Source organism: Perognathus longimembris, chromosome 12, assembly GCF_023159225.1.
Source record: "Perognathus longimembris pacificus isolate PPM17 chromosome 12, ASM2315922v1, whole genome shotgun sequence".
Lineage (NCBI taxonomy): Eukaryota > Metazoa > Chordata > Mammalia > Rodentia > Heteromyidae > Perognathus > Perognathus longimembris.
In genome coordinates this window covers 1140316-1166141 of record NC_063172.1, presented here as the reverse complement: position 1 = coordinate 1166141, position 25826 = coordinate 1140316, and the positions used below count along the sequence as shown (strand labels likewise).

Genomic DNA, 25826 nt, shown 5'->3' with positions numbered 1-25826 from the left:
CACTCTGGACCACAAGGATAGGGTGGTTCAAACAGATACCGTGTGGCAGGTCGCAACTCCACTGGCCACCGCGCGTGGCCCGGCATGACCATGTGGTTTTTTTCCTTTTGAAACCCCTGCTTGAGTGGCCTCGTGGTCGCGGTTTCACTTCCCTGGCTGGTCAGTTTGCGGTTTGCTTCCCCAATAAATGCATCTTTTTACTTGAGACTGTCTCAAGCGGACTCTCGGAAGGGACGGGGACTCTCCTCCCTCGAACCCGGTAACACAAGGAGCTGAGTTCAAATCCCAGAGCTACCACATATGGGTGTGTCTATATTTATGTATTCATAACTAAATGATTGACCCATCTATTGTTAAGTAAATAATAATTAATTGATTTGTAAGTATTGATTATCAATAAATATTAAACCGAAGATAATTATTGCTTAAACTCGAGCACCTTCTAATGATCACATTTTACTGCAATTTATGTTCCTTTTCTTGTTGGTACCGGTAGGCGGCCATCCCAGAAGGCCACGCAGCGACATGTACAGGAGAAAGAGGTTTATTCGAGGCCATCTCCCTCACGGTAGTGGGGGCACTATGGCTCCTGCCTGTATCCAGGGGACAGCCCCGTCACCCAGGGCTGGAGGCAGAAGGTACTCTGCCTGTGCCGCTAGGTCTGGGTGGAGAGAGGGAGTGCCCACCTATCCCAGGGGAACTGGCAGGACACCCCTGGGAGAGGCAGAGGGGGGGCTCGGGTGTGGGTTAGAGGGTGTTCTGCTCACGCAGCTGGGGGCTACAAGCTGCTCCAGGAAGCACAGTCGGGGGGGTGGGGGGCTGAGGACCTTTGACATGGGTCGTAACCAGTTTGGGACATGGGGACCACCACCGTGGGGTGTGGGCCGCGGTGCAAGGCCTGGCCAGACTTCCCGGGGTCAACAGTTCCTCCCTGGGCATAGCACGTAGTACCAGTCTGACTTTCTGGCCTATTTTAGATCCATCAATCAATAAATAAACAAATTAGAGTCCAACAGCTGGTACAGTGTGTTGAAGGGGTTTGTTTATGCAGTGTCTGGTTTGGGCTCCTCTGTGGAAAGGCAGCGGTGTGCTTTTCTTCCCGGTCTCCTCCACTGCGCCTCTGGTCCTGAGGACTGGTTTTTGCACCAGTACCAAGCTTGTTCGCTGCTTACGGCTCTGTGGTATGATCTGAAATCAGCAGTGTGATCACCACCAGCTTGGCTTCTTTTGCCCAGGGTTTCTTCCGTGCTGGGGGTGTTGCGGGCTGCCCTGTCCGCGTGGTAATCGTCCTTGTGCCTCTGTGAAGCGTGCCATGGCCACCGTGCTGGGAGACGGCTGCACCTGCGCCCGGCTTGGGCAGCACGGGCGTTTTCATGATTTTGATTCCGTCGATCCGGGGGGGGGGGGGGGATCTCCTGTCTTCTCGTGTGTTCTTCGATGTCTTTGAGAGTTTTTGCTTTTAATTGTAGAGGTCTTTTGCTCCCTTGGTTAACGTAATGCCTACTTACATTATTGTTTTTAAGGGGCGACCGTGAGTGAACTCGCTTTGTTTCTTTTCTGATGTCCTTCTCGATTGTTCATTTCTGGTACATAGAAACGCGATGGTGTTCATGCCCTGATGTGTTTCCAGAGGTGGTTTATCAGATCTAAAGGTGGAACACAGCGGTGACTGCGGGGGGGGGGGCACCAGGGCCTTTGAGGGGAGGGGGCTCTACCCTGGCACACTTTGAAGACGCCGGGCGGGGTCACCTGACAGAAGGAAGGAAACTGAAGACGCTACTCGGGGAGGCTGCTGGCCAGGGACAGCCCCCAGGACAAAGCCGCACAGGGGAGGCCACAGGAGCGGGCTCAGCGGGGCCAGCAGAGGGCGAGGTGGAGCCTGGAGGGAGGGGAGGAGGCTCTGGGGAGCTGCAGCCAGGCAGGGGAAGAGCACCAGGCGGGGGGGGGGGGGGGGGGGGGGGGGGAGCAGCCAGGAGCCAGGGCCCAGGCCAGGCCGGGGAAGAGCACCAGGCGGGGGGGGGGGGGGGGGGGGAGGGGAGTGGGCAGCCAAGGGCCAGGGCCCAGGCCAGGCAGGGGAAGAGCACCAGGCGGGGGGGGGGGGGGGGGGATCCATCTTAGCCTTCAGCCACAGCATGTGTGTGGGCAAAGAAAACCAGAAATGGAGAACGCTTCAAGGCCTCCATCCTTAACGGGGAAACGTCAGATGACAGAGAGACCAGAGGGGAATCACAAGGCCTGAAAGGGAAGATGACTGTGGTTAAAACTCCCGACCCCCCCCCCCCGAACCCCGGCCCCCAGCTGGGCCTGGAGGGAGGAGGGTCTCGCAGGTGCTCCAAAGGCAAGGGCGGGTGCTGACCTGCTGGCCGGGCGCCCGGGGAGGAAGCCCAGAGGCCCCGGGGGTGCCCGGCGAGAGGGCGGCCCCCTCCCCACCACAGCCAGTGAGTTCAGGAGCCCCGCTTCTGAGGCCGGGAGGCCGTTATGGAGGTGGTCAGGCTCGGCTTGGACGTGAGGGTGAACTCAGTCCCCAGGGGTGGGACCCCCACTCTCAGCAGCACCCCCTTCCCCGGCACCCTCTGGTGGGCGGAGCCTCAGTCTCCCCGCGTGGACACAGGCTCTGGCAGCTGTTCCACGTGTGGGAGAGCTTGGGGCCCCGTGGGCAGCCGAGAGCCAGCAGCGGGGAGCCAACCCCGCGGGGAGCACTCAAGCCCCCTCCTCTCTGCGGGGCCTGAGGACCACAGAATCACCCCTGGGTCCTGGCCGAAGCGGCGGGAAACCACGGCGAAGCCCCTTGACCGTGCTTCACGCCCTGTCCCTGAAGACAGCACGATTGGCTCATGGTGAGTGGAAACTTCCAGAAACCACTCACAAGGTTCAACTGCGCGCGGCCGGCTCTCGGCCGCTGTGATGAGGGACCCGAGACCGTCAGAGTAGAGAACCGGAGCTCGCTTGGTTCGATTCACGGCTCACCTGGCTGACTCACCCGGGTCTGCAGCCGGCACGGCGCGTGGTGACAAAGGGGGGGGCGGGGTTCTTGCCTCTTGACCACTAGGAAGCCAAGAGAAAGGAAAGGCGCTGGGCACCCGCGCCCCACTTCCTCCCCGGGGCTCCCGCCTGGGGGCCCCACCCGCCCACGGTGGCCGGCGTGTGGTCTGTGGACATCCGGGCCACTCACCGAATCCCAGCCCGCGGTGCTCGGAGCCGGGAGACGCAGCCCCGGCCCCGTGCGCCGTCCGCTGGGGACGGGGAGGTGACCGGCGTGAGTCACCCCGGAGCCTCCCCCTCGACCGGACGGATGGCCGCCCTCCCGGAGCGCCGAGGCCGACTCCGCCTCCCGCGGCGTCTGACCCTGTCACGGAGCAGAACTCGGGGACGTCACGGTCAAGACCAAGGCGGCCTATCAGGAAGGCGCCGGAAAGCCAGGCCGCGGGGCCTCAGCCTGGTGGCGGGGGAAGGGTGTCACGGCCAGGGTGTTTGTCGTGGAGGAGTAGCCTGGGGGTGGCTCACGTGTGGCTGTGGTCAGCGTCTGCGTTTGATCTAAGGCCCGGTGTGCTTTGTCATGGCTGTGATAGGGGGTTGTTTGTTTTCTGCTTTGCTCTGCTCTGGGTCGGCTGGTTTGGGCTGGTTTGGGCTGGTTTGGGCTGGTCCTGAGGATCGGCTGCGGGACCCGGCCGCGGTCGCCGAGCTAGGGGCAGCTCCACCACGGAGCCACAGCGCCACTTCCCACCTTTTGGTGGCCCGCTGGTGATAGGAGTCTCAGGGACTTGGCTGTCCAGGCTGGCTTCAAACTGTGATCCTCAGACCCCAGCCCCCGAGTACCTAGGATTGCAGGTGTGAGCCACCAGCACCCGGCCTGTTGCACCTTTTAATCAACTGGGCTCAGAGACTTGGAGACTGACCTACTCAGCACACGTTGGCCACTGATGTCTGGGCATCCCCACAAAGAAAGGCTGGCTCACCGGGCCCCGGTGGCTCCTGGCTGCCACTCGACCTACTGTGGCGGCTGAGATCTGAGGACCAGAGTTTGAGGTCAGCTCGGGCAGGCGAGTCTGTGAGACTCTTATCTCTAATGAACCAGTAAAGAGCTGGAAGTGGGAGACTTCAGTGAGAAAGGTATGAGTTCAAGCCCCAAGAGTGGCACCAAAAAAAAAAAAAAAAAAAAAAAGAGGTAGCATCAGTTAGAGAAGCTACGTCAGCAGGTGAAGGAGCCAGACTCAAGAGCAGCGCCATGCTTTTGCTCTGAGGCTACTGGACCTAGAACTCAGGGCCCTGTGTTCACTAGGCAGCCGCGTGAGCCACACTGGCCAACCGTCCATGGTGCTTCTTAATTCCACTAATGTCTTCCTCGATCCACAATCATCTGTACTCTGTGGAATACTTGATTATCTTTCCATTCTAATTTTTCTCCTAGCTGATTTAATCCTGTGGCTGTGACTCACATGGAAAAGCTAATTCTAAGAAAAAAAATTATTGTAACTCCTATTGGTTAGGTCCACCCGGGAAGAACGGCCCCTTCCCTAGAAGCCCCTGCCCAGCACCTGTAACCCAGGGAACTGGCGCAGCTGGGGGGGAGCCAGGCTCTGAGGTCACTTCCTCTTCCTCTCAGGTGACCTCAGCCTCCGGGGCCAACCTTCCCCCACCACATAAGCTCCCCCCCCCATAAGCTGTCTCCCCGCACCCCTACATCTAGTGCAGGCCAGAAGTTTGGCTCTCCGAAATAAACCCTTTTTACTCGAGCCATGTGGCAGTCTCCCTTCTGCAACCAACACCTTATTCATTGCTAGTGACTGGATGCGTCCCATTATTTGGGGTAAGAAGCCTAGACTTTGTGGGCACCACCAAGTCTTTTTGGGGGGAGGGGGCTTGTTTTATTTTTTTCCAGGCCTGGGGCTTGAACTCAGGGCCTGAGCACTGTCCCTGGCTTCTTTTTGCTCAAGGCTAGCACTCTGCCACTTGAGCCACAGCACCACTTCCAGCTTTTTCTATCTATGTGGTGCTGGGGAATCGAACCCAGGGCTTCATGTACACAAGGTAAGCACTCTACCACTAGGCCATATTCCCCGCCCCAAACAGATCTTACTTCACAGTTCAAAATCACAGAAAGACTGTAGTAACAAAGCACCATTTTGCAATTCCTCTCTTTTTTTTTTTTTTTTTTTGGCCAGTCCTGGGGCTTGGACTCAGGGCCTGAGCACCGTCCCTGGCTTCTTCCTGCTCAAGGCTAGCACTCTGCCACTTGAGCCACAGCGCCGCTTCTGGCCGTTTTCTGTATATGTGGTGCTGGGGAATCGAACCTAGGGCCTCGTGTATCCAAGGCAGGCACTCTTGCCACTAGGCTATATCCCCAGCCTGCAATTCCTCTCTTGATTTCCTGTTGGCAGAGCACAGATTTGGCTTAGTGCTTTTCCAAAGCCAGCAAACGGTGCTGGAGTTATCTGAAAACACTCACTGAAAAACAGGCTGGAAGCTCTTAATGCACAGGGCTTAGCCACGCGTCTCTCTGTCCCTTTCCGTAACTGAGCTTTCCATTTGAGTTCACAGGTAACTAGCTGAGAAGGGCAAGCTGCTGTCCCAAGCCTCCCAGTCCCCCTACAAACGCTGCAGTGACCCCGGGAACGCTGTCACATCCCTGTGGACTTGCAGAGCAGGCTCTGGTCCAGCTTGGAGTTTGGAAATCATCTTATAGGGTCTGTGGTTGGCCTCACATGTTTGGTCTTATTTTTTTAATTTATTCTAAGAGCACATGTTTCTGTTTCTACAAAAATAAGTCTCCCCTATCCTTTGCCTTCTTCCTACAATAGCGTCATTCCCTCTACAAGTCTATTGTTTTTGTTTGTTGGTTTTGTTTTTGTTGCCAGTCCCGGGGCGTGGACTCAGGGCCTGAGCACTGTCCCTGGCTTCTTTTTGCTCAAGGCTAGCACTCTGCCACTTGTGCCACAGCGTCACTTCCGGCTTTTTCTATATCTATCTATCTATCTATCTATCTATCTATCTATCTATATATATATATATATGTGTGTGTGGTGCTAAGGAATCGAACCCAGGGCTTCATGTATACAAGGCGAGCACTTTACCTCTAGGCCATATTCCGAGCCCACAAGTCTATTTTTTTAATGGTGCTTGAGTTTGAACTTAGGGCCTTGTGTTGAAATGGAGTCTCACTAACTTTTTTGCTTGAGCTGACCTCGATCCAAGATCCTCCCAATCTCCTCCTGCCTCCTGCAGGGTGAGGGCTGTGATGTGAGCCACTGATTCCATTTTCTACCCCACTTTTTAAAAAGCAAATTCTTTTCTGAAGAACAGCCCTATCTACAAAACACTCAGTTTGTTTTGCAGTCCCTGGTCCAGCCCCCGTGCCTCCAGGGAATCTCTTTGGGTTCTAGAGTTTGTCTAACTTGGATAAACCCATCGTGAACTTTGTAGACAAATCGCTTCTGTGCAGTTTGGAGTCAACTCCTCCGGTGCAAATCGAGCCTCAGGAGAGACGTATACAGAAGCCACTGCAGGGCTCAGGGGCCCCGACACCCAAATTCGTGTCCTCGCCTCTTCCTCCACACCAGAGCCAGAGTGGTGGCCAGAGCCGGTGTGGTCATTAGAGTTGGTATGATGATAAGCTGGTATGATCACTAGAGTTGGTGTGATAACTGGAGCTGGTGTGATCACAGGAGCTGGTGTGTTCACTGGAGCTGGTGTGTTCACTGGAGCCGGTGCAGTGACCAGAGCCGGAGTGGTCACTAGAGTTGGTATGATGAGTTGGTGTGATGATAGGTTGTTGTGATGATGAGTTGGTGTGATGATGAGTTGGTGTGATGATGAGTTGGTGTGATGATGAGTTGGTGTGATGATGAGTTGGTGTGATCACTGGGGCTGGTGTGGTGACCAGAGCCGGAGCGGTCACTAGAGTTGTTGAGATGATGAGTTGTTGTGATGATGAGTCGGTGTGATCACTGGGGTGGTGTGATCACTGGAGCCGGCGTGGTCACTAGAGTTGGTGTCGTGACTGTCAGTGACGAGGTTACCAGAATAGTGGTGGTGTGAGAATGTGACAGGCACTCAGGGTCACGGGCGGCAGGAAGCTCACCCCCGCAGGTGCGGGCACGTGTCCTGTCTCACCGTCCTCCCCATCCACAGCCCACAGGAGCAGAGCCCAGCCGGTTGAACCGGTTGACATCCCTCCTGCTCCGTGGGAAGAGGCCCACTTGCTGTGGTTATAGGGAGGTGGAGTCTAAAATGGGCACCCCAAAGCGGGTGCTGAGGGGAGGCAAGCAGGGCTCTGCCCATCTAAATTCTCTAATATTCACCGGATAATAAGAGAATCGCTTCCAGGACAGGTGTCACGCCTGAATCCTCCCCAGAAGAAGGCTCTGCTTGGTCCTGTTGAAATTGTCTGGAAGGGGAGAAGTGAGGAGGGGTGGGAAGAGGAAGTGGTGGGGGTGGGGAGATTGATCAGAATCAACTGTAAATGTGTGTGGAAATGTCACAATAAAATTCTCCTCTGTATAACCAATGTAAGCTTTAAAAGAAAGAGAAGACAATGTGCTGTAAACCAACTGTACAACTCAAAGGAGGGGAGGGAATTGGGGAGTGGAGAAGGTGGGGGAAAAATGAGGGAGGAGGTAACAAGAAAGAAAAAGGAAGGAAGAAAGGAAGGAAGGAAGGAAGGAAGGAAGGAAGGAAGGAAGGAAAACATCTCCAATATTAGAACTTGCTAGGTGTGGCAAAGGTTTAAGACAGTCAAGTAGGATCATTAAACACAACAGACTTAAAAAGACTCACAATTTCCTAGTAAGAGCAGGTGATTGTTACAGGAAACCCCTGCCACCTCCGCTGAGCTTCCAACATCTGCTTGTCCTCCAGAGAAGCCGCTGGCTCCCCCACAGCCCTTCCCAAACCTCGGCCACCTTCGGAACCCTTCCCCCGTGCAGACCTCTGGCTCTGAAACAACAGCTATGGCTAGACAGGCTAGCTGGCGGGGACAGGGCAAACCCAGGTGTTAGAACAAAACGTGAACACAGAAACAAGCGGAATGAGAGGACATGCCGGCGAGTGGGTTGCTCCCTTCCTTCTTCCCCTCGACACCGGGTGGCAGCGAGCAGAGGTGGAGAGGAGCTGGGGAGGCGGCCAGCGCCCCTGCTGCCCTGGGTTCGGGGCCTGCAGGGCCCCACCTCGTGTTCTGGATAATGAACCCTGCCTTGGTCACCCAGAACCACTGTCTGGGGATTCGGGGCTGCTCAATGGCCGGGCACGTGGGCGCCCCGACTTCAAGGAGCCTCCCCTCCCCAGTCTCTCCACTTTGCCCTATTACACCAAATAAACCCGTGCTAACCCTTCCCCTGGTGAAACTCCTTGGTGTGAGGCCCCTGGAGATTTCCTGCACCCCGGAGCTGGGGGGTGGGCACCTCGCTAAGCCCAGTGGCCTAACACCAGGGCTTACCTCCTCTTCCCTTCCCAAGACCAAAGACCACAGCGAAGCGCCTCCCTTCAGTCCTTCCTCCAGGCTGGGCCTGGTACAGGGGGCACCCTGTCCTCACTCCCCCCCCCCCCCCCCCGTCACCCAAGCTGCTCAGCAAGACTGGACTGCAAGTGCCCAGCAGCAAAAGCTCTGACCCAGACACAGACCCCCTCCCTGCCCGGGGGGCCCACCCCAACCACGCAGACCCCCTCCCTGCCCGGGGGGCCCACCCCACCCACGCAGACCCCCTCCCTGCCTGGGGCGCCCACCCCACCCACGCAGACCCCCTCCCTCCCTGGGGCGCCCACCCCACCCACGCAGACCCCCTCCCTGCCTGGGGCGCCCACCCCACCCACACAGACCCCCTCCCTGCCCGGGGCGCCCACCCCACCCACGCAGACCCCCTCCCTGCCCGGGGGGCCCACCCCACCCACGCAGACCCCCTCCCTGCCTGGGGGGCCCACCCCACCCACGCAGACCCCCTCCCTGCCTGGGGCGCCCACCCCAGCCTGTGCTGACACACCGGGCCCTCAGCCAGGCCGGCGCCCCTCCTGCAAGGCTCCCCTTTCTTCTTTTTTTTTTTTTTTGGCCAGTCCTGGGCCTTGGACTCAGGGCCTGAGCACTGTCCCTGGCTTCTTCCCGCTCAAGGCTAGCACTCTGCCACTTGAGCCACAGCGCCGCTTCTGGCCGTTTTCTGTATATGTGGTGCTGGGGAATCGAACCTAGGGCCTCCTGTATCCGAGGCAGGCACTCTTGCCACTAGGCCATATCCCCAGCCCACAAGGCTCCCCTTTCTTTCGCGCACCTGCCTAGGACAGAGTACACAGTAGCCAGGACAGCGTCTTGGCCTCGCAGCCCAAATGCCATGCGACAGCGATAGCTATTCTTTCAGAACCCCTCCCCTGCGCCCCTCTCCAGCCGTCATGGCCTTCCTGTGACCCAGGGAGGGACCGGGGCCAAGGGACCTGATTAGGAGTTAACAAGCAGTCAGAATGCTGTGGGACCTGGCCACCCACGTGTCGTTGTCCAAACACCTAATTATCCGAAGGACAACCAAGTACAGCACCCGGGGCATCAACAGCCCCTGTGGAAGAGCTGGGGCGGAGAACCAGCACCGGGCCTGCCCCCGGGCTAACACCCAGGGCTGCGCGGGCCCGGCCCACCGACCGCAGCAGCAGAAGGTCCCCCCGGATCACGAGGGCAAAGGGCAAAGGTTCCCACATCGCACCAGGCCCCAAGGCCTGGTCCTCCTGCACTCAGGGGCACGGCCCACCCCGAGGCCTGGGTCCCCACGCGCCATCCCTTCCCTCACTGCTCACAGGGCTCAAGAAGGCCCGGCCACAGAGGACACAGCTCAGCAGCTCCACACAGGACTTGGCCCCCAGTCCTGGCACCCGGGGCCTCCCACAACCTGAGGAGAGGAGAACGGCCGCCTGGAGCAGGCCCGCAGGAGCTGAGAGGCCGGGGGGGGGGGGGGGGGGGGGAGGGATGGCGCTCTGGCCGGAGAGCCGCACCTCCGCTTCACGGCGGGCCGAGGTGGCTTTAGACAAGCCACTGGACCACAGCAAACTGAGTCATCAGGAGGAGAACACTCCTCAGGAAGCTGAGGTCTGAGGATCACGGTTCCAAGCCAGCCGGGGCAGCAAAGTCCACGAGACTCTTAACTCCCATAAACTACTCAGAAGAAGCGGAACGTGGAGCTGTGGCCCAAGTGGTAGAGCGCTAGCTAGCCTTTAGCACAGAGAGGCTCAGGGACGGTGCCCAGGCCTTAAGTTCAACCTCCAGGACTGGCAAGAAAAGAAAAGAATACATCTTTATGCCATTGTCTAAGGAAGAGAGACTCATTACCTGACCTATGAGATTGTAGCCCCTCAGTAGAACACCTTAATAACAATGGTAAGGGCTGACCTGAAAACTGGAGAAACTAAATATAAGTTTCAGTGTTAAAATTATAACAGCTTCTAAACTCTGGTGGTGACTCCGTGCTAGAGGGCTGCACCCCCACCCGGGAGACTAGTTTCTTATAGTTTGACATTTAAAATTGCAGGGAGCACTTGTTCACCTCTATACCTGGATAACAACCATGGTAACGGACAGTAAAAAATGATCATAGTCATAGACTATAGAAATAACCATAATAGTAGTAGAAATGCCATGGTAACGGTTGGGTTGGTTTACTTATGATTGAGTACTGGATTGTTTTAGCCCGCTCAAGCTTGCTTAGTGGTAATGGGGAAACATGGCCGCAATTGTTAAAATAAAGTTGGCACTAGGTCAGCCTGACCTCAGAATTCTGCTTCTGTAAATGGCTTGCTTAACCCATTTGTGACTTGCTCTACCCCCTGCATTAGCCCCCTGCATCAGTGCTACGTGGCCACCTGCTGTCAGTTCCTGATACCCAGGCCAGGTCCAGTTATCAAAGCCAAAATAGGTTAACTGATAGGGTAGACAGCCAATAGAAATATGAAAAGACTTGCTTGCCAAATGCCATCCAATCAAGTATCTGCCAAGTTGGAAATAGCCTGCCCCTGTTGTAGTCACAATAAAAACCCTGCCTATCTGAGGGTCGGGGCTCTCAATCCAGATCCGCTGCGTCGGTGACGGTTGGGAGTCCAGGCTCGAGCTTGCAATAAAGACTCTGGTGCGTTTGCATCAGTGTCAGCTCCTTGGTGGTCTTTGGGGACCGGAAATCCGGCCTAACATAATAAAATTATACTTTAACAAATTAAAAGCATACACTTCCAGTAGACTGACAGCAGTGTCTAGGGTGAGAACAGTTACTTTCACCTTCGCTCAGGTTTGTACTGAGGGGCAAGGGGCTTGGAGTGCCAAAGGGGCTCGACGTGCCCCTTGCTAGGCCCAGCCCGCCACAGGCAGAGCCCTTCGGGAGAACGTCTGTGCTATTGCGAGTGCCGTGTCGAGGCCGCTGACAGTAGGAGAATCTTAGCCAATCAACTTGTCCCCCAGAGTGTAGTTTAAGGGCCTGGGTCTTTGTGTTGTCATGTTAAAGATCTATTGTTGCCAGGCCCTAGTGACTCAAGCCAGTAATCCTAACCCCTCAGGAGGCTGAGATTTGAGGATTACGGCTTGAAACCACCCAGAGCTTGAGACTCTGATCTTCAATTAACTACCTGAAAATTGGAAGTGGAGCTGTGGCTCCAAGGGATGGACCACTAGCCTTGCGTAAAACAGCTCAGGGACAGCGCCTGAGCCTTGAGTTCAAGTTCCACAACCAAAATAAAAAGATATTCTGTCTACTGTTCCCACCCCCTGCGCTGCCATCTTAGCCTTGAATAAGAACCTTGGCTCCTAACTCCTCAGGAGGCTGAGACCCGGGCATCCTGGGAGCCCAGCGACGGCGGACACGGCGGAGAGACTCTTCTTTCCGATTAACCGGCAAGAAGCCACGAGTGGGAGCGTGGCTTCAGTGGTAGAGTGCCAGCCTTGAGCGGAAAAGCTAAGTGAGATCTTGAGGCCCTGAGTTCAAGCCCCGGTACACACACACACACACACACACACACCCCTTCCTTAATCTTTAGGTGGACTCATAGCTCCTGCTCTGGCTCGGTGGGCGATTTGGGTCACTGGAGTTGGAAGGGGCAGTGGTAACGGGGTGATGCTCTTCTGGGGTTGGTCACCAACCACTCAGCCCCCTTCCCCTCTCAGGGACGGGAGGCCGCAGAGAACCCACAGCATCGCACCCCCTGTGGGTGGCTGAGGGGCTCCTGGACCAGCCGAGCCCCCCAGCCCCGGCCCCAGGCCGCGGGAGGAGGACACGGAGCCCCGGGAGAGCGCGTGGGGCGGCGGGGAGAGGCCAGAGGCTGCCGGGGGGCAATTCTGCCGGCTCAGTCCCGCCAGCTGTGCGTCCAGCCTCAACAGGTCCGCTGGGAAGAGCACGGCGGGTCCACAGGAAGGGCAAGGCAGACCCACCCAGGACGGCTGGCTGTTCAAGCCCCAAGTGGAAGCTCAGGAGGCCGCAGGGGGGCCCCCCCGCCCCGCGCACCCCTCTCCCAGGGCAGGAAAGGGAGGAGATGTGGCGGGAAGTGCTGCCCGGGGCCCCTCCGCTTCCCAGGTTATTCCCGAGACTTGAGGCCCAGGATGGAAACGCACTTGGGGGGCTCACCAGGCGAGAGCTCAGCTCAGATTTGTAAAGAGCAAAGGAGGGGGACGGGAGAGGACAGGATGGGGGAGGCAGAAAGACTCAACCCTGGAGGGCCTCAGAGCAGAGGAACAGCTGGGTCGTTTGTCTAGCCAACTGAATTGTTAGGCAGTGTACCCCAAGGGGGAGGCGGAGCAGACCGGAACCTGTAAACAGGAGGGGTGGGAGGGGGCTCTAAGCTCTGGCTTCCCAGCTTTTACCTCCTGGTTGTGTTTTTTGTGTCTGATGTTTTTATTTTTTTTGTTTTTTTGGCCAGTCCTGGGCTTGGACTCAGGGCCTGAGCACTGTCCCTGGCTTCTTTTTGCTCAAGGCTAGCACTCTGCCTCTTGAGCCACTTCCGGCTTTTTTCTGTATATGTGGTGTTGAGGACTCGAACCCAGGGCTTCATGTATACGAGGTGAGCGCTTTACCACTAGGCCACGTTCCCAGCCATATATATATATATATATATATATGTATGTATGTATGTATTATTGCTCTTCATTTCCTGTCACCTCCCTTCCCCGCCGTGGGCCTGCGGGAGGAGGCCGCGCTGTTCTTGGCCCCACCCGGGCCTGCGGGAGGGCGTGGGCGCCCGACGCCAGCGGCGGCTCTGACCTGAAAATCCCAAGCCCCGGCGAGGCAGCTCACAAAATCCCAGGAGTGCTGGGCCCGGAAATCCCAGCGGGGGAAGGGCGGCTGCTTTGCAGAGGCCCCGGGGGAGGAGACCTGCTGGTCCTCAGTCCTGTGACATCTGTGGGACAAAGGTCCCACCCACAGCCGGCTGAGCCCAGAGCCACGAGGCGGGAGAGCCTCCCCCCCCACCCCGTGCCGGACGAAGTGTCTCCGGGAGGGTCCTTCTGTCCACCCGGGGGAGGGGCCCAGCCTGTCCTCCAGACCCAGAAGCTCTGGGACAAGCTCCCCGCCCCCACGCGCACAGGGCACCAGGCTGGAGCCCTTGGGCGGCAGGGCTGGCGGTGAGCTAGGGGCCAACCCCACTGCAGCCGGGCCACCCTGGACGCTGACTAAGCCAACCACCCACCACTGCCTTCCAAAGATGGAGGTGCTCCACCTGCCGGGGCGCCCGTGGGCGCGGGCCGTGCCGCGGCTCCGTCACCATCTTCCAGGCTGAGGATTTCAAAGAAGTCTCAAAAAAAAAAAAATGTGGATTCCAGATGTAAGATTACCTACTTGCCCCAACGGGCCAAATTGTAGCCAGGCGCCGGTGGCTCACGCCTGTCATCCTAGCTACTCAGGAGGCCGAGATCTGAGGATTGTAGTTCAAAGCCAGCCAGCGCAGGAAAGCCCGTGGTCTCCAGTTATCCACCAGAAAATCAGAAGTGGTGCCGTGGCGCAAGTGGTAGAGTGCTGGCCTTAAGTAGAAATGCTCAGGGCCAGGCACTGAGTTCAAGTCCCATGACAAAAAAAACTGAGTAATGGAGAAGGGGGGAGAAAGGAGATTTAACTAATGCATCGCAGGAAGCCATGAAAAGAGGCCAGGTCAGCCCTTCAGCCCCACTTTAGGATGAAGCGGAGGACGCGTTAGGCCCGGGCGAAAGGGGGCCCCGAAGGCTGGCAGGCTGGCGCAGCTCCCAGTGCAGGGTGACGGTGGGAGAGGTCGCGAGGCTGGAGGCCGGAGTCGCAATGGCCGGAGGCTCACACTGCTCCGTCCCAGGTGAAGCCCGGGGCGGCCCGAGGGGGGGGGGGGTCTGGCCACACTCTCCGGGGTCAGCTACAGAACACCACGCTGCAGCCCAGACACCTCACAACCCACACGGAGCCCCAAGGGATGAACCCCAGGACCCCTGCCAAGTTGATCTATCCCATGATTCTGTGAGAGAGAGTCCCCCAAGACCAAGCAAGGAGGTGGCTTTGAAGACTACCGCATACCATCATCACCTCCACCCCCACAGATAGACAGACAGCGAACACCACCACACCACGTACACCCACACACCACACACACACAGAGTGCCCCCCATCCCCCACCCCAGCCACGGAGAAACCTCAGCCCCACCCTAGACCCCCTACCACCCCTACCACGCTCTCCCCCCCTGCCCTGGGGGCTTCTCCTCCCGCTCTCTCCACCCCTTCTCCCTCCTCCCCCCCCCCTGTGTGCAGCTAACCAGTCACTTCCCCGCCCCCTCCTCCTGTCACCCAGAAAGGCTCCACCTAAAAATGTGCTATCTGAGAGAGGTGTGACTGTCAGGCAAGGTGGCAGAAACTCAGCAGCCCGCAGTTCCCTGGGGAGGGCTGCGGGAAGGGGGGTGAGGGGCAGGTGGGCAGAGAGTGGCAAAGAGCCCTGCAAGGCGGAAGGGCCGGTCCACCCGCGGCAGCCCAGCACCATGGGGCCAGGGCGGGGCAGCAGGCCCACAGAAGAGCTGGGGGCTTCATTTTCGCAGGCCCTGAGCACCCGATGTGGGGGGGGGGGGGGTCCGGTTGCCTGGGCCCCCGTGGCTGCCAGCAGGGAACAGCCCCCTGGGCGTCTTCTGTCCTCCCCGGGTCCAGGAGGCAGCCCTGCACCGCGTGCTAGCTCTGCCAGCACCGGGATGCCACCTCCATCCTGCGGCCAGGCCGCCCCCCACCCAGCCTGGAGGCAGGGCCTGGGACCAGGCAACCCCGAGAGCCCAGAGGCGGGGCGGGGCGCCGCCCCTCCCCGGCGAGGGCCGAGGGGACTCCCCGAGCGCCCCTCGCCCTGGCCGGCCCTGGCACGGTGGGGGGACCCCGGGGCCACGGGGCGGGCCTGCAGGCCCAGGTGCCACTGGCCGCCCGGGCGCGGGGCAGCGCGGTGACACGGCCTGGGCTCGGGTGCCACCTTGCCGGGGCTCTGGTCGGCCTCAGCCCCCTTAGGAGGGTCGCCGGGGGCCGGAGACCGGGCCGGGGACAGCGGCGTCCTAGATCCTCGCTCAATCCAGGATCCCTGACCGACCCACAGGCCCCGCCCAGGCCCCCCGCGCGCTCCTGCCCAGGCCCCGCCCCCGAACAGGCCCCGCCCACTCCCGCCCAGGCCCCGCCCCCGAACGGGCCCCGCCCGCCCCCCGCCCAGGCTCCGCCCGCTCCCGCCCAGGCCCCGCCCCCGCCCAGGCTCCGCCCGCTCCCGCCCAGGCCTCGTCCCCGCCCAGGCCCCGCCCCCGAACAGGCCCCGCCCACTCCTGCCCAGGCCCCGCCCCCGAACGGGCCCCGCCCGCTCCCGCCCAGGCCTCGTCCCCGCCCAGGCTCCGCCCGCTCCCGCCGAGGCCTCGTCCCCGCCCAGGCCCCGCCCGCAACCCCCTCGCTCCTGCGCAGGCCCCGCCCCGGCCCCGCCCCGCCCCAGCCCCCAGCCTCGCCGGAGTCTCCGGGCCGCGGTCTCCGGCGCGCCAGCTTCGCGAGCTCCTCCAGCCCCACGCCTGCGTCGGCCGCGGTGAGTCTGCCGGGCCCGCCGCGGCGGGGACGCTCCCGAGCCCGGGCCACCGTGCGCCGCGGCGGGCGTCCGCGGGGGCTTCGGGCCGGGGACGGGTGGGGGAGCGGGGCGGGGCGGGCGCGCGCCGGGGGGCCGGGGGGCCGGGGGCCGGAGCCCCCCGTCCCCCGCCGCCGAGCTCCGCCCCCGCCCCCCGCGCCTCTCCAGGGCCGCGCCGGAGCCCGCGCCTCCCGGGGCCCAGCACCAACTCCGGGCGCTCACCGCCCCGCACCGGGGCGCGCGGCCCACGGCCTTCCGGACCCGGCGGGAGCCCGCGGCGGGGGCGCCGGCGGGAGGCCGGGCCGAGGGCCCGGGCGGGGCTGGGGCCCGGGGGCCCGCACGAGCCCCCGAGGCGGGGAGAGCACTCTTTGTGTGCTAATGAGCAGCCCGGCCGCCCCGCCGCCGCCCCGCAGCCCGTGGAGGCTCGGCTTTCCCGGAAGCAGGTCCGGGGGGCCGGGGAGCTGCGCCCCTCCCTGGACCCCGGCCCGCCTGCCCCACGCCCGCCCCCCCTCCCGGGGGCCGTGCCCCTCTCCGCCGCCCGCCGGCTCTCTGGCGCCTGGTGCTCATCGGGAAACACCCGGCGGATCCCCCTACCCCGCTCCCCCACTTTGGAAGGTGCCTCGCCGGCCCAGCACTGAGGCCGGCGGGCCCCGCTCGCCCTGCTTGTGGCGGTGCGTGCCCAGGCGGGGCTCCTCGGTGCCAAAACCTCCTTCCTCCTTGGCCTGCGCGGAGGCAGGGACGGGTCCAGCTGGGTTTGGCACTGGTCTGGACCACCCACGGTTTCTACCGTCCACCCCCAGATGCTAGCGGAGGTTCAAGGCTGGACAGGAGAGGCTTGGGGTCCGTCCTCAGGGGCCTGGTCTGCGGCCCCTTACAGCTCTCCACCGACCCTCCCCCCAAGTCCAGCCCTGGGGCTCTTCCCCAGACTCCCACAGTGTGCATCCAGCTGGAAACCTTGGACACCAAGACCCAGCTGGTCCTGCCCCCTGGTTTTCCTACCCAGTGCCACAGACCCTTGTTCAAGGCCCCCGAGTAGCCTGGCACCCCTGCCTGGGTGAGCCCCACGTGTCTGTGGCCGCAGGTGGCCTGTTCAGAGCTTGGCCAGGGGACGAGAGGCCAGGGCCCCCAGCCGGTGCGCCTGCCCCGTGGGAGTCTTGCTGGGGGGGGGCAGGGGGAGGGTCTCCACTTTGGAGGTGTGGCCTAGGCTCAAGACAGAACCACCCCAGGAAAATCCAAGGTGCAACTGGTGGCTGCCCTTGCCGGCCACCCTCCTCCCACCTCAGGGCACCCCAGGGCCTCTCTCTGGGCCTTCACTGCGGTTCTGAACACGCAAGGGTGTCCCTTACCTGGCCAGGGCTGTCCCCAGGTGTAGGGAGGAGGGCCTGCACTGGCAGGTGCGGGAGTGAAGCGGGAGCCCCTCCTGGCTGTGGGCGCGCCTGCGTGGCAGGTGCCCTCTGCCGAGCCTGGGGGCCCTGAGGAGCCGCCTCTCCCACGGCAGGACAGGCTCCTTCGGCTTCCGGAGACCGTCGAGGGATGTCCGGGATGTCCGCTGCCTCCAGCATGAGGGTCTTCCTTCCGGTGCTGCTGGCCGCCCTCCTGGGTGTGGAGCAAGGTGCACAGCCCCCGCCCCGCCCCACTCTTCCAGGACCCCCTCCCCCTGCCTTCCTCTCCACACAGCCGCCTTGGCGGGGTTGGGAGGTGATGGGCGGCCTCTCAAGCCCTTCCTGCCCAGCACCTGGTATCGCTCCAGCCCGGGGCCTGGCGTTCAGTAGTTGCTCAGCAAACCCCAGCGGAGCCAGGGCTGGAGGAGGGGCACACTGGCAGGCCTCCCCTGGCACGGGACCCCTGTCACCTGCAGCCCGTCCCTTTCTTGGCAGGCCACTCCCTGGTCTGCTTTTCCTGCGTCAATCAGCAAAGCAATTTCTACTGCCTGAAGCCGACCATCTGCTCTGATTCAGACAACTACTGTGTGACCATGTCCGCCTCGGCTGGCATCGGTGAGCGCCCTGGCCGCCCCTGCCCCGCCGGCCGGCCCCCCCCCCAGCCCCGCCAGCCCCCCCCCCCCGCCCCCGGCCGCCCTCTCTCCCCTCACAGCCTTGTCTTCTGTGCAGGGAAAGTGGTGGACTTTGGCTACTCCCTGAACAAGGGCTGCTCCCCGGTCTGCCCCGGCCCCAGCATCAACGTGGGCGTGGCCTCCGTGGGCACCCACTGCTGCCAGAGCTTCCTGTGCAACTTCAGCGCGGCGGGCCGTGGCCCCCATGCCAGCGGCCCGCTGCTCGGCCTCGGGCTCCTCGTCAGCCTGCTGTCCGTGCTGCTGCTGCAGCTCAGCCCTTGACCACGCAGGCCCCGCCCGGCCCACGCCTGTGCTCAGGAAGAACCCCCCCATCCCTGGAGGCCCCGTCTCCAGCTCCTGCTCGTGCCTAAGCTCTCCCCAGAGACCAGTCTCCACCGCCAGGCCAGCACCGGCCCGGCCTCCCCTAGGTCACTCACGTGACCTTCCTTGGGGGACCAGGGGAGGGATGGGGGGTCCCCTTCCTGTGGGCCCCAGGAGGCTGTGCCGGGTGTGCAGTGGTGAGAACGCCAGTGGGGGGGAGGGTCTTCGCGGGTGCGGTGTTGGGGGAGGGGGGAGGAAGGCCCAGGGCCCAAGCTGTGCCGAGCCCCTTCCCCAACGTTTCTGTACCCACCTGGCACTTCCGGGGTGGCCTGTGCTTCCAGATCTGGGCTCTCCCCCACCCAGGGTAACCCAGCTGCCCCTCCTCCACCCACTCCCCCTCTGTCCCCTTTGGCACCGGTCCTGCAGCGTTGCTGCCTCAAATAAAAGCGTTCTCACTCCTGCTCTGCCTCTGTCCTGGTCCCACGCTGCCATTGCCCCCCGCCAGCGAGGTCCTAAGGAGAGGACGGAGTCGGGAGGGCCGGGCGCATGCGCGGTTGGTTGCCCTCGCTCGGCTAGCCCCTGCTGTGGTCCGAGGAAGCAGGGCCCCGCCCCTGGGGCTCTTTGCCATGGGAGGCCGGGGCAGTGTAGGCGAAGCCACTGTCAGTTCCCTGCAGGTTCGCCGTTTCACACTTCCCAAGAGGCATTGGGGCCGGCGTGGTCGGGCCTCGGTGGGGCGCAGCAGGAGCTGTGGTGTTTCTCGGGGTCCTGGGGATTGCCAGCAGGGTGGTTGCCACGATAGTTCAGTGTGGGCCCGTGACGCTTATAGATTCAGTGTCTTGGTTATTGCCATGGCTGGGGGGGGGGGGTGCAGTGCTAGACAGGAATCCCCCCCACTCCCTGTGCCCGGAAGGCAGAGTAAGGAGCCACACCTAGGTGGAAGGAAGGAGGGCTCTGAAAAATGGGGTACCCTCTACAGGCCCCAGGGAAGATTCCAGAACCCCAGCAGAGCAGCCCCGGAGGCTGCCAGCCCCTGAAGCGTGCTTTGCTCCTGGAGTATTAGAGACGGGGGTCAGGCCCCCGCCAGGAGCTTGGCCTGGTGCACCAAAGGCTGCAACAAAACCCCAGGTGACTTTCCCTGGGGGCCAGCTCAGCCTTCCGTGGGCGCAGCTACCTGCCCCGGTGCGTGGGTGAGGGGTGCCACCCGCCCCTGCGTGGTGCTGCCGGGCGGCCATTCCGGGGTCTGAGGCCCTCGAGGCCCGGCCTTCCCTCCACTGTCGAGGGAAGAGCACGCAGGACAGGACAGCCCGGGAAGGAGGCGGCGGCTGCTCCTGAAAGGGCAGGGTGGTGTTGCCCCTGGGGTTTGCTTGTTGAGCTGGGGGCTAGAGCCCCCCACTTCCTAGACCTCAAGGGAGACGGGAGCAGAGCCCCATCAAGTCACCCCATTTTTTGTAACTATCTGAAAGGGAGGGAGGGTGCTCTGGTTTTCAGCTTTGTATTGCTTCCTGGTTCTGCTTGGATTACTGAGTTTGGCCCTTCGAAGACTTTCTAAACTGTTTTTATTTTAGTTTCCCGTTATTTACCTGAATCTACCCTGCCTCACTTCCAGGGCTGGGATCCAGGCATTTCCGGAAGCCTCAGGGCTACCGGTGATCAGGTTGAGAGACTCTAGGGGTGTGGAGGGGGGGCAGCTGAGGGAGGGGGGCTGGGCTCCCAGAAGAGGAGGAGGAGGAGCCTGGGCTCTGAGTTTCGATTTCCTGGGGCTGGGGGAGGGGGGGGGAACCCACAGCTAAGTTTCCTTTTCTCCTAAGCCACTGGAGGGAGGGCAGGGGTGGGGGAGGGAGGAGGTGCAGTGCACAGCCTGAGGGGAAGGGAAGGAGGGCGGGAACCTGCCCTTTTCAGTGCTCTGCTCAGACTGGGTGCCACTGTGCTAGGCCTGCCCACCCGGGGTCTGAAGCTCTACGGTCCCCTCCCCAGGTGTCCCTGGAGGGGGTCTTGGCTGACGCGTCCTCCATTCCTGTGATTACGGCCACCGGCTCAGGAAGGAGCCTTCTCTGGGCAGGGTTTGCGTAGGGGAAAGCCACGGGTGGTTCATAACAACAGGAAACAGTGAAATTGATTAGGGCACTTCCTAACAAAAGTGGTTACACACAAGCAAAGCGAACTACCTAGGGGAATAATAAAGGACAATCAGGACCCCAGTTATCTCTGGGGAGCACCAGCTCCCTGGAGCCCTACAACTCATGACATATTTGCAATCCAGAGAGGTTCCCGGACTCTCCCTGAGTCTCGCTGCTATTGACCGAATTCCAGTCACAGGTGTTTCGTCTCCTGACTGACTCTTCCTCAGAAATGTCCCCTTAATGGCTGGCCGGGAATGTCTCCCTACCAGGAAGTGCTGCCTTCAATACTTGGCCCTGGTCTTAATATCCAGCACTAATGTCTTTTCTCACGTTCCGCGACCTGCTCTGACTTTAGGGCCCCTGCGCCCCACCCCCACCCCCCACCCCCCACCCCGGCCCTGCAGCTCTGGGCACTGTGGGAGCCTCCGGGCCTTGCGCTTCAGGGTGGAGCGCCCCCCCCGCCCCCTCCCTCCCCCCTGACCCCCTCCCCTCCACCCCCGCAAGTGTCTGGGATGCAGGGGAGAGGTCGTGAACTTTCTGTGAAGGTAGGGACTCTTCGCTCCTCGCTCCCATCGCAGAATAAGAATTTCTGGACAAGTCACCCTGGTGGGAAGGGGGAGACACCGGGCTCTTCGGCCTCGGGGGTATTCACGTGGGAAAGGCAGGGGTCTGGCTTCAAAGTTACAGAAAGGTGGGTGTCTTATCGGTGCTCTGGTCACTCCTGCGGTCACACTTTCTGTGTCCGGATGTTTGGGGCAGTTCTTCCAGGGAAGAGTGCACCGGGCCGTAAAGCAGAGGCTTAGCTTGCGTTGGGGTCCTTTGCCGACGGTTTGGGCCTGCTAAACCAATGTTAATTTTGGGGCGTGAGTGAGGTGTCTCTCAGGAAGGAAAGCACCGGGTTACTTTGCTTTGGAACAGAGACGGCGCTTTTATGTGTAGGGTCTTGAATGAGCTGGCCGGGTCCCCGCCCCGCCTCCCTCCCCGCCCCGCCTCCCTCCCCGCCCCTTTGCAAACTTCCCTTCAGTCCCTATGCCCTGATGTGGTACTGTTCGCAGTGCGATGTGAAATTCTCGCCCCAGTTGCCACAGTCTCCTTACACTCCTCCCCCAAATTCCCTGTGATCCATGTGACAGCCCCCTAAAGTGATCCATGTGACAGCCCCCTAAAACGGTGTTTAAATTCTGCCCACCCCTGTCCACGGCTGCGGCCTCCATTCCTGCTTGGAGCAGCCCGGCAGGTGACTCCCTAATGAAGCCTTGGGTTCGAATTGAAGCTAGATGAAGGGAAAGTGAGGTACAGTCAGCGTGCAGCAAATACAGGAGCTAGTCCTTCTTACACTCCCCCGAAGATGAAGGGGACAAAGTCATTGAGGGGAAAAGGAAACAGGCTGACTTAAGGGAGCCGAGGCCTGGCGAAGGCAGCTCGGAAACGTGGGGTTTAGAAACACAGAAGAGCCATCTTTGCTCCAGAGAGACAGCGGGAGGGCGGCATTCCTTCCCGAGGGGTGCACTAACCTGTGCCGTCCCGAGGAAGACGCTCCCCTAAACTGAAGCCACCTCCCCCAAAGTTCACATTGGGAGTCTGCCGCCTCAGCTCAAAGGTCAGGATCTGTTCTAAGGCAGGCTGCCTTCTTCCCTGGAAACTCAGAAAGCGGTCCCAGGCGTGGCTAGAGCAGACAAAGCACCCATCTGTGCAACTTCGAAGCCAGACTCCCGGTACCCCCAAAGCCCTAGGAGCTGCGTGTCTGTCTCTATCTCCCTGGGAGAGCACCCCGCTCTGCTAGAGTATGCGCCTGCCTTTGTTTGCCTGCCTTTTTTTTTTTGTCAGTTTTGTTTCCTTATTCAATAAAGCTCTGCCAAGCTTTCTGACCATCACGACTTGTCCAGAAATTCTTCCGCCGTCAGAGTCACGGACCCTAAGCGAAGAGTCCCTCCACTTAAAGGGAAGCCTCACTACCCCCCCTCTCCGTCCGGGCACAGGACTGGCCGCTCAGGGGAGGACCTGCCTCTTCCCTCGAGGCGCATTCTTTCCGAGCATCCAAGGCTGGAGGATGAAGGATCGGCCCCGCCCCGTTGTCCCAGGTGCACGCAGATGCCAGGCAAGCCACCCAAGACCGCCTGCCGCGGGCGGGCCCTCAGACCCGAGCCTGGCAGCCGGCAGTCCACCGCGAGGCCAGGAAAGGGTGAAGAGGCTGGAAGACCAGACGCTGTATCCTGGGAAGGTCCCAGGGCTGTTTGAACATTAATGTAATAGGAACCCCCACAAGGTAGGGGGGCCGGGGGGATCCCCCATCCCTCCAAGAGTCCACCACTCAGAGACAGTCTCCAGTACAAAGATGGGTTGATTGGGGAAGTAAAATGCGAACTGACTGGCCAGGGCCGCAGCCCAGACTGGGGAGCTGGGACCGCGCACCCCGTGCCACGCTTGGGTTATAAAGGCAAACACCAGATGGTCAAGCCTGCCACACGCAGGTGGCAATGAGGTGACAACACTCACGGAGCGTGCCAGGCCACACGCCGGTGGCAATGGAGTTACAGTCTGTCTCACAGTATCTGTTTATTTGTTTTGTTTTTGGTGCTAGTCCTGGGGTGTGGACTCAGGGCCTGAGCACTGTCCCTGGCTTCCTTTTTGCTCAAGGCTAGCACTCTGCCACCTGAGCCACAGCGCCAGCTCTGGCCTTTTCTATATATGTGGTGCTGGGGAATTGAACCCAGGGCTTCATGTAAACGAGGCAAGCACTCTACCACTAGGCCACATTCCCAGCCCTCACAGTATGTGTTTGAACCAACCTCTCCTTCAACCCATCATTCTAGTTAGACTTGGCGCATGGATTTGACGGAGCTCACAGGGTGCAGGTGGATTCGTCTACTCACGGGAGGGCACAGGCTTAACCTTGAATGTTCCACAACTCAGGTGGTCAAGCAGTTTGCACACTCTTATCACAGTGAAGGGGAACTTCCGTGGATAGAGCGGGGGAGAGGTTTAGTGAAGATGGAGTCAACTTCTGCTCTCTCTCTCTTTTTTTTTTTTTGGCCAGTCCTGGGCCTTGAACTCTGGGCCCAAGCACCATCCCTGGCTTTTTTTTTTTTGGCCAGTCCTGGGCTTGGACTCAGGGCCTGAGCACTGTCCCTGGCTTCTTTTTGCTCAAGGCTAGCACTCTGCCACCTGAGCCACAGCGCCACTTCTGGCCATTTTCTGTATATGTGGTGCTGGGGAATCGAACCCAGGGCCTCATGTATACGAGGCAAGCACTCTTGCCTCTAGGCCATATCCCCAGCCCCCTGGCTTCTTTTGCTCAAGGCTAGCACTCTGCCACTTGAGCCACAGCGCCGCTTCTGGCTGTTTTCTATATATGTGGGGCTGGGGAATCGAACCCAGGGCTTCATGTATAGGAGGTAAGCACTCTACCACTAGGCCATATTCCCAGCCCTTCTGCTCTCTTTAACTAATCTGAGTTGGAGTCAATCTGACACCCCTCAACAGCCAATGATGGCGCTGGCCAGATCTGACCTCCATATTACAATTAAGAAGCTTGAGACCTTGGACCAGGGAATCCTTACCTTGTTCTCTGCCGTTACCCGGGCTATCCTAAACTCACGTGACTCCATCTCCTTGCTCAGACCCTATAAAACCCTCGACTCCAACAAGCCCCCCCCCCCACACAACCTCCACACCTGTGGGAAGGTCTGTGCCCCTCACTGGCAATAAACAATCCCCGTCTGTAGAAATCGCATGCATGCAGCCGATTAAGATTCTGGGCGGGAGAGTCACTGGGCCATGCCTGGGAGCAGATTCCCATCCTAGGGCAGCCTGGGTCTGCAGGACACCGGCTTGGAGGTCTCCGCAAGAACTTCTCAGAAGGGCCTGGGACATCCTCCCTGCCCACCCCACCCCCCCCGTGGAGGGCAGCCGTGCACTGCCCCCCTGGAAGGACAGCACTGGACAGAGGGGCAGAGGGGAGGTCCTGGGGTGGAAGGTGGAGGAGCCCACAGCTCCAGGGCTGTGGGGCGTGGCCACTGTCCTGGGGCGCCCACACGAGGCCCAGGGCGGCCTCCCAGATCTCCTCCCATCTTTGACTGGGGAGGGGCGGGCCCGCGGGGGGCGGGGTATAAGTGCAGGGTGGCGCCTGGGTGCGGGGCAGGGCGGCCCCTGGCGGCAGAAGCTCTCCTAGCAAGGCAGGTGCCATCCTGCTACACAGTAAGTTGTGGAGAGGCCACCTATTGAAGTCTTGTAGAGCACTAGCCGTCTGCAGGCAGCCGGTGGTTACAAAGGCCCCGCAGCCCGCAAATACCCTTAACACTGTCCGGAAACAGGCCCCGAGAGGGAGGAAAGAACAAAAACCATACCACAAACCAATCCAGCTCCGGTGGAGAGCTGACTTGGGACGCCATGGTTGAAAGGAGATGTCCCGGCCATTCCAGAGGACCATGCGGAGATCATCACAGGCAGGAGAAGAAGGTTCATAAGGAGGTTTAGTAGTGGGGCCATAGCTCCCACGTATCCAGGTGGCAGCTCCCCCCCTCTCTCTCTGGGGCAAAGGGGAAGTAGGTAGGTCTTGATCGTGAGTAGGCGTGGCTCATTAGGTGTGGGTGGATCTGGGGCGAGTGGGAGGAGCTGAGGGCCTGAGGCTGGGGAAATGCTCACAATGGTGACCGGAGATGAGCCGGGAGACGTGGCCCCAGCGCTGGCCTGACTATGAATAGGGTCAGGGCAGGGGGCGGGGTCACAGGAAGCTCCCAGTCTCAGGCACTTGACTGACAGTTCGGTCACCTATAGGCCATAGCGCCGCCCCTGTCTCTGGGGACTCAGCAACACCTACCCCTGGGGATGGGGCTGCCCTTCCTCTAGGAAACCAGGCACACTGGGGTGACCTTCCCTGCTGACCCTCCCCACGGAGCCTGCTCCCGGGGGCTCTGGGACGTGGGGGGGGGGGTCCAGGGCCGCGTGCCGCCCACACAGTGGTGACCACACCTCCTGCGGTGTCCTGGGGTCTGCGCTCCTCCCTGCCCCCCTGTTCAGATCGCGGGTCCCATTGAGGCTGGCCACGGGCGGGAGGGACCACGACCCCAGCTGGCCGGCTCCACGTGACAGGACGGCAGCGCAGAGACGCGGAGCCAGGGCCCCGGCCTGGCTGGGGAGACGGGGCCCCGCCGGGGCCGCGGGCCGGAAGGGGGAGTCACCTCTCTCCGGGGGACAGCTCGGCCTCACGGAGGCCTGCGTCCCTCTCAAGCGGATCCTGTTGTGACATGGCTGGCAGTGCCAGGCGTGTGATGGGCGTTCCGGGCTAGAGGCCCAGCCCTGGGGCTCGC

At 60.8% G+C, this 25826-nt stretch overlaps 1 protein-coding gene across 1 annotated transcript; it reads left to right on the top strand.

Annotated features, from left to right (window-relative positions):
* Positions 1 to 15909: 15909 nt before the first annotated feature.
* Ly6e (lymphocyte antigen 6 family member E) lies at positions 15910 to 18604 on the top strand. The gene is made up of 4 exons (XM_048358742.1): positions 15910 to 15987; positions 17522 to 17635; positions 17901 to 18020; positions 18135 to 18604. Exons 2-4 carry the CDS (start codon positions 17557 to 17559, stop codon positions 18356 to 18358), a joined length of 423 nt encoding a protein of 140 aa, XP_048214699.1. The 5' UTR covers positions 15910 to 15987; positions 17522 to 17556; the 3' UTR covers positions 18359 to 18604.
* The last annotated feature ends 7222 nt before the right edge of the window (positions 18605 to 25826 follow it).

Excerpts from the sequence above, each read along its gene's own strand:
- Ly6e (XM_048358742.1), top strand. The coding sequence starts at position 17,557 with ATGTCCGGGATGTCCGCTGCCTCCAGCATGAGGGTCTTCCTTCCGGTG. Across the intron at positions 17,636-17,900 it reads CCTCCTGGGTGTGGAGCAAG|GCCACTCCCTGGTCTGCTTT; the intron begins GTGCACAGCCCC and ends CTTTCTTGGCAG. Across the intron at positions 18,021-18,134 it reads GTCCGCCTCGGCTGGCATCG|GGAAAGTGGTGGACTTTGGC; the intron begins GTGAGCGCCCTG and ends TCTTCTGTGCAG.